Source organism: Apium graveolens, chromosome 2 (genome assembly GCF_009905375.1).
Source record: "Apium graveolens cultivar Ventura chromosome 2, ASM990537v1, whole genome shotgun sequence".
In the NCBI taxonomy this organism is placed as follows: domain Eukaryota; kingdom Viridiplantae; phylum Streptophyta; class Magnoliopsida; order Apiales; family Apiaceae; genus Apium; species Apium graveolens.
Window position 1 is genome coordinate 118,821,954 of NC_133648.1, and position 8,094 is coordinate 118,830,047.

The window sequence follows — 8,094 nt, forward strand, 5'->3', positions numbered from 1 at the left end:
CCACTATCTCTCTTTTATACATTAAAAATCAATGGGTCCCACCACTTCACTCATTTTTCTTTCTATTTTTCACTACTTTATACATATTTCTTAATTTTCGTGCCTTATCCTTTTGATAACAAATCAAAAGGACAGAGGGAGTAATATTTTATAATTATATAAGAAACTTACTAGCACACTGTGGGCGATGATGAAAAATATCCATTTTTTGAGTGAAATTGCTCAAAATACCAATTTTCAAAATATATGGTCGAAAACACCGTTTTGATTACGCATTTCTTAATTGGTAAATGTAATACACATTTGAAAATCGGGTATGTAAGAAAATTACTAAAGATACGTATTTTCAATTAAAAAAAATTGAATACCCAAACAAATAACCGAACGAGTATTTTCAGCCACGCCAAACAAAGTTATTTTTAACATTGGGAAACGGGGTAGGTGTTTTGTTTTATTGTCATTTTTTCTGAAGGATCTTACAGCATCTCCAATCTCCAATAGAGGTTGTCAAATAAAGGTTGCCAATGGGTTGTCAAATTTTATGTGACATGACACCCTTGGTTGCCAACCTATTGGAGTTGTATGGTTGCCAAGAGGTTGACTACAAGGTTGCCAAAACTTGACAACTTCCTAAAATAGTTAAAATATATATACAAATGCAAAAAATTTATATCAATAATGCCTTTTTTTAGTTTATGAGTTATTTACAATTTAATTTAAAGGACCACATAGACAATAATTAAAGATTGCTAACTATTGGAATAAAATGTTAAAATTGAGTGAAAATAAAATATTAATATATATATAATAATTTGACAAAATTGAAGATGCTTTTTTAAAAAAAGGAATGGAGTTGATAATAATTTGACAAAATTGACCATTAACTTGACAACCCCTTCTTTAAGATGCTTTTAAAAAAAAGGAATGGAGTTGGTGATTTCTAATTTGTAACAAAAACAAAGCCGCCACAAAAAGCACTCCACTCTCTCTCTCTCTCTCAGCTATGAACATCTCGTCGTCTTTAAGACTAGAAAGCAACGGCATCGTTGGTATAGGAGGGAGGCCAAATGGGTCCCACCGCTATCCTAAAAGAGGAGTGGTGTTCTGTTCATCTGCCAAGCCTCCTCCTTCACTTGTGGTTGAGCATACAAATAAAGAAAAGGCGAGTCGAATTGAGTCACTGAGTCAAGTGTCTGCCGTGTTGGGTTGTCAATGGGGTGATGAAGGTAAAGGCAAGCTTGTTGATATTCTTGCCAATCATTTCGACATCGTTGCTCGTTGTCAGGTATGGCCTTTTCCCCACCCCCTTTTTTCGAATTTTGATTAATTAGTACTCCATAACTTAATAATCTTGATAGATAATTTTTTCACTTGTTAAATGTGTGTTGGTAATTTCTTAATCCCCCGTCCAATCTCGATAAATTAATAATCGATAAAGTAGTAATCTTGATAAATAAGTGTACATTTGTGCGTTGGTAATTCCTTATCCCCCTTGGTCTAATTTCGATAAATTAGTACTCGATAAAGTAGTAATCTTGATAGATAAATGTACATTTTTGCAATATATATTGGTAATTCCTCTCCCCCCTTTGTCTAATCTCGATAAATTAATACTCGATAAAGTAATAATCTTGATTAAAAAATGTATATTTGTGCAATGTTTGTTGGTTATTTACATTAATGGAAAATCTAGCTGCTTGTTCTTGATATTTGGGGCTTCTTATTTTTAATTTTTTTATTGTTTTATTTGATTTAAATAAAGATAAATAGTAGATAAATTTTTAAATTTTTTTAAAAATTATCTAAAATACTAGAACTCAGAATCTTTCATTTGGATGTAATATCATTCATAAAAAATGTGTCAAACTCAATATATAATACTTGTAAGAATTTCGACTAACGATAGAGTGATATTTTTTATACAATTTTTCAAATGAGTGACTCATTTGAGTCATTTTTGTAATCAGTGACTCACTTGATACATTTGGACGTAGTAAGTGACCTACTTGATATTTAACCCTATGTAATTGTATGTATTTGATTGATATGACGAAAAGATGCATACTTTTTTGATTTTTTATTTTGTGTTTTTGGTGTAATGTCCAAATTTGAAAGTGATTGGTATGTTGAATTATGGTTTGGTTGACTAGGTATTCATGAAGTGAAAGGTGTTGTTATAGAGAATAGTCCATCGATTATACCCCTTGTTTATTGATTCAAGGCGATGCGGTTATGTGTACAATGAGATAAACTGTATAAATTTGTGAATTCTGAAGTTTCTTTAGTTACTGGTTACGTGTTATCCTTTTAAGTGGTTAGAGGGCTACCAACTTGTTATTGTACTAATTTTTAGAGAAAAAGAAAAGAAAACTAGATTGCTTGTAGTTCACGAGGAATTACTTGGATGAACTTCTGATTGGCCTAGCAAATACTTTTTCTTTTGTTTATCCCTGCAAATTTAGAAACCATTTTCTGTATGTTTAGTATTTTGGGTCGTTTGGTGTTTATAGCATCTGTTATGGATATTCTGTGAAACTTTGTGCCAAGAAATACCACACTCATGGGAAATATCATGGTTATAAGCAGCTTGTTATATGTGATTGCAATCTTATGTTAACTTCATTATTATTCTATTGCAGGGTGGAGCTAATGCTGGACACACTATCTATAATGCTGAGGGCAAGAAGTTTGCTCTCCACCTCGTTCCATCAGGAATTCTTAACGAAGATACCATGTGTGTTGTTGGTAATGGGGTTGTGGTTCATTTACCTGGAATTTTCAAGGAAATTGATGGTCTCGAAGCTAATGGGGTTTCATGCAAAGGAAGGATTTTAATATCTGACCGAGCTCATCTTTTATTCGATTTTCATCAAGTAGTTGATGGCCTCAGGGAAGCAGAACTGGCTAAATCCTTAATTGGTACTACCAAGAGAGGCATTGGTCCTTGTTACTCAAGCAAGGTTATTCGTAACGGAATAAGAGTAGGTGACTTGAGGCATATGGACACATTTCCTCAGAAACTAGATCTTTTATTCGCAGATGCAGCCGCAAGATTTGAAGGTTTTAAGTATACCCCTGACATGCTTAAGGAAGAAGTTGAACGGTATAAGAGATATGCAGAAAGGTTGGAGCCATACATGACTGACACAGTACATTTCATTAACAAATCAATCTCGGAAAAGAAGAAGGTTTTGGTAGAAGGTGGTCAGGCAACGATGTTGGATATTGACTTCGGGACTTACCCTTTCGTTACTTCTTCCAGTCCATCAGCTGGTGGAATCTGCACTGGACTTGGTGTTGCACCTAGGGTCCTTGGTGATATCGTTGGAGTGGTGAGTGATATTAGCATCAATTTTGTTATCTATATGCCAAATATTTTGGGTTTTTTTCTAGCAACAGTTTCTATTTCAAAGAGACAAATGAGAGTGTCGTTTTTCTTTTAATTTATTTCTATCAGCAATGCTATATTATAAGAAAGAAAGGGGCAGACAATTCATTCCCAGTTCCCTGGGTGGTTTTTGTTTGCCTGCCTCGTCATAGACTCTTTGTGGGCAAGGTGGTTTTACATGGCAAGTTTTTTTCATGTGTATACCACTGTCAAAAGTTTCTTTTCTGTTTGCTTCAGTTTGATGTACTTGAAGTATGTTGACTGCTGCTTATAGAGATACGTCTGTGCTATTTCAATAGGAGTCTGAAGCCCTTAATTTTGGAAGCAACTTTTACTGAACTTAAAAAAGAAACATACAAACACTTGTATGCCTCCTGCCTAGTTATAATTTCTAACTGGTGTCTTAATGCAGGTCAAAGCTTACACTACAAGAGTAGGATCAGGTCCTTTCCCGACAGAAATTTTGGGTAAAGGTGGAGATCTTCTTAGGTTTGCTGGACAAGAGTTTGGCACAACAACTGGGCGTCCTCGTCGTTGTGGATGGCTTGATATAGTTGCACTTAAATATTGCTGTCAAATTAATGGGTTCTCTTCCCTTAATCTTACCAAACTTGACGTCTTGTCGGATCTTTCTGAAATTGAATTGGGAGTTGCATACAATTATGTCGATGGAACTCCAATTGAATCATTCCCAGGAGATCTACGTGTTCTTGAGCAATCAAAGGCAAGTTGATTACCCATTTCCTGTCTTTATTTTTTTAAACCGGGGGGGGGGGGGGCGTCATTTCTGTCTACATTTAGTTAAATTGTGAATGATCAGTTGAATTAATATAATTGTTATCATCTGGTGTTAGGAGCCTTAAATTAGTAATAAATAAGTGCATTGATCTGTACTCTCAGTTACAATTATTCAAATACTTGTGATAACAGTTAGTTCTCTCATGCCTTCGTGGAAGAGATGTATTCATAAATTTAGTCATGTAGCAGGAATTGTGCAAGTATTGATTCTTTATATGTGTATAAATGGCTTAATGCAAATTAATAAGGGCATCTACCTTTTCCTACAGGGTATTTTCTTGGAACTTAATAAAAAAATTGGGACCTTGGACTTTTAAAAGTCCGTCCCTTCATTTTTATCATCTTATTTATATCTTTGTCACTTGTATATACCCTTTGTCACGCTGTATTCTATAAAGCTTTGGTATGATATCTCGGTATTGTGGTATATTATTTCGGATCTGCAGATTGCACTATCCCTAATTTCTAGCCTTCTCATTCCAAAGATTATCGCTACTTAATTCTTTGTGTTCAGTTGAAAGGGTTGAAGTGGAATTTTAGGCAGGAAGAATAAAGGTTATAGGGGAAGGGGAGGGAGATAAGAGGAATAAGATTGTTAAAGATGGAGTGTTGGAATAAGATGATGGAATGGGTTTAGGAGAATGGGTGAACAAATATCTTTGAGAAAAGATGAGTTGTAACAAATTTCGTTGAGTGGACGGACCGATATGAAATTGTTCATTATGCTAAAAAAATTTACCAAATGGCCGAACACTATGTTTAACTCCTTTCTTGTGTCCATTTATTCCGACTAAACACAAATAATATTTTGCTCCCCAGGAACTCTAGACAGATGCACCCAGAATGATTTATTATATTACCTTCATGCATGAATCTCTAGTTATATCTATATGACAGTAAATTACTCATCTTGGTATGGGTTCTTTTTCCTAGTGAAGCCTGATGTGGCTACAAAACAATTTGCCCATCTATGCTGTAGTTATCCAATAATACTTGGTTAGTCAATAAAGCTGAAGCTGCAGATCCATTGCAACATTATGCTAAAGCCTAAAAGTCTCAAGCTTTTGTTAACTATCTATACTCACTTTCATGATTTATATTTTTGTGGTCAGGTTCAATACGAAAAGATGCCTGGCTGGCAATCTGATATTTCTTCTGTCAGAAACTACTCTGACCTGCCAAAGGCTGCAAGAAATTATGTGGAGAGGGTAGAAGAGCTTGTTGGTGTACCCATTCATTACATAGGTATAGGACCTGGACGTGATGCCCTTATATACAAATGAGACCAATTTCTTCTGCCATGATTGTTGCGAAGAGATAAAGGTGTCAAAAGTTTCCATCTTTAATATTGTTATTGTTCTGAAGTAACAGGTATTATCAATTCGATGACATGAAACTAATGTAAGAAACAGCCTCCACATGCGGAAGCTGCTTTAGGGGTTTTTTTAATTTTATTCATGTTAGCAACTTTCAGGAGCTTTTAAAAGTTCATTGTTACTTACCAGTTGCTTGCTGAGTTGCTCAGCCAGCTTTTATCAGCAGCAACAACCTTCCAACACATGTTCTCATTTGTATTTCATGAGAAGCTAGAGAAAGGCAGTACTAGTGGCTGATTTTGTACTTCATTCTATAAAACTTGCATTGAATAAATTAATCTGGTGCATGATGTTTTATGTAAAAGTAAGGGTTATTTTTATAAATTTGATCTGTTTGCCATGAACTGGGTAGTTTCTTTCATCTTCCTAGTTAACCCTCGGATTCCGAGTTGCCTATTCACATTTGAGGAATTTCGCCAGCTATTCAAAATTTAATATTTACTTTGTGATGGTACTATAATCTTTTTATGAAGACTAGTGTAGGAGAAAGATGTTTGGTCTGTCAATTTATCATCAATATCAATCTGTTTAATGAGCTGATGTAGTACTTTGCCTGATAGATCTTAATTCATATATATAATGTTATGGAAATGGAATGCATCACATTAGCAAAAACACATTTTCAGTGGCAACTGTTGCTTCTATGTTCAACATGTTGATTTTTCGCTTTCTTTTATTTTAACAAGGCAACACTATATCATTCTCTCTTCTAGAATTGCTGCTGGCTATATGAGTGAAACCCTTAAATGTTCCAAATTGAGTAAGGGCAGCTCACTTCTTCATGGATATTGTAAAGCTGGAAACTTGTACGCTCCGCTCTTTGGTGATACTGTATCTGATGCACTTCACTTCACATGTCCCACTTTGCTGCAACTCCATCATAGTCAGGTAAGGAACTTTCAAGTTCTGTTAAGCTGCTAGAGACCTCACTTGTATCTGGCTGATCATCTTCTCTAATAATGCCCAACTGCTGAAGAAACTCATTCAGGTCAAGCTGAGGCTTCTCTTTGTAGTTTCCCGCCACATTTGCAGGGAAGTTGGCCTCTTTCCCAGTATATTCTAAACTGGACTGGCCACTCATAATAGAACCTTCGTATCTCGGGTCATTAGAGGATGAACTAGATGAAGATGACTGCGGAAACACAGCAGTCTTCTTTAGTTCTTGGAGCCTCTGATGTATGACATGAACACTTGGCTGAGCACTCAGATTTAACAACCCACTGGAAGGTAACAATGAGATGGACTTGTTGGAAGGAAAACATTTAAATTTCTGTGATTTGCTTGAAGGATTATAGCTGCTTCTCAAATGGGGTAAATTGAGGTGAGTATCTGGACCGTACAACCTCCTTGCAGCTTCGTCATAGGCCATAGCCGCTTCTTCAGCTGTAGTAAAAGAACCTAACCAGATTCTGTTTCTTTTCATTGGCTCCCTTATTTCTGCAACCCATTTGCCCCAAGTTCTCTGTCGAACTCCTCGATACTCACACGTAGAATTCAAAGGTCCGCCTTTGCCTCTTGCAGGACCTTTCTTCCACGCTTTTAATGACTTCCTGCTATTTTCCATACCGGCTTTTGGGGGCATAAAAACAAGGGAAGTAGATAGTATGTTGCAGTGCACTTGGGCTGGGGATTATGTAGTGAGGTGAATGTATTATGAGTTAAATGTTGTCACGTTTGGAGCCAGTTTACAATCACATGTGATTCCCAAATAGTAATTTGCCCCTATTCCATATTCTAATCCAAATGTCAAAAGGATTTTAGTTTGTTAATCTATTGCTTTCATTTATATATTGTATTACGATTTTAATCAAGAGTATACCTAATCTTGTATTAAAACTCTAATTATTTTGATTTCTCAATCTGTGTTAGATTTTTCTACAAGGTATCATAGCGAGGTCAAGATGCCAGCTTTCGCATTAAGTCGACATTCGAATAAAATGCGGTAATAGTATGTAATCTAGTTCTTGTAATTGGGAAATTAGCCACAATATATAATCTGTGTTTAAGATTGGACAAACTGGTCATGGTTTGCATGAGTTAATATTAAAGATCATTTACATCTGCAGCAGCTCTGAAGCCTGAAATTGCAGTAGCGTCTAAGCATGCAAATGATATGACTAGATGAGTGCTCTTAAATGAGAATGCGTGAACATATATGCATTTTCAAAGTGACAGCAGCAAGAGTTTCCTGGGATCATACTACACTTCTAAGAGAATGGAGATCAACTGCGATTGCTTTAAATACAGTCATCAACTTCATCAGGGCCACATCAATTTTTTTTATGTTTAGTCCTCCCTAACGCTGTGCTCCCAAGTTTTTTATGAAAGAAGAGAATGGAAGAGAAGAGAAAGGAAAAAAACGGAAGCAAAAAATTTTCTTTAAGATGTTCCCAAGTTATTTCTTGTAAATGAGAGAAAATTTTAAAATATTAATTTGATGGGAAATATATTAAAAAGGATATGTACACTCTTTTATTATTATTAAGACTCTTCTATTTTGTTATCTGATTTTTAGTAGATTATTATCCATAT

The 8,094-nt window shown here is 35.3% G+C and overlaps 2 protein-coding genes across 2 annotated transcripts; one reads left to right on the forward strand and one right to left on the reverse strand.

The window, feature by feature from the left end:
• Nucleotides 1-919: 919 nt before the first annotated feature.
• LOC141707783 (adenylosuccinate synthetase 2, chloroplastic-like) lies at nucleotides 920-5,886 on the forward strand. The gene is made up of 4 exons (XM_074511143.1): nucleotides 920-1,285; nucleotides 2,640-3,332; nucleotides 3,801-4,112; nucleotides 5,299-5,886. The coding sequence occupies exons 1-4, from the start codon at nucleotides 1,004-1,006 to the stop codon at nucleotides 5,467-5,469; spliced, it is 1,458 nt and encodes a 485-aa protein (XP_074367244.1). The 5' UTR covers nucleotides 920-1,003; the 3' UTR covers nucleotides 5,470-5,886.
• A 233-nt stretch (nucleotides 5,887-6,119) lies between these two features.
• Nucleotides 6,120-7,441, reverse strand: LOC141707784 (dehydration-responsive element-binding protein 2F-like). The gene has a single exon (XM_074511144.1). The coding sequence runs from the start codon at nucleotides 7,142-7,144 to the stop codon at nucleotides 6,413-6,415; it is 732 nt and encodes a 243-aa protein (XP_074367245.1). The 5' UTR covers nucleotides 7,145-7,441; the 3' UTR covers nucleotides 6,120-6,412.
• Nucleotides 7,442-8,094: the final 653 nt, after the last annotated feature.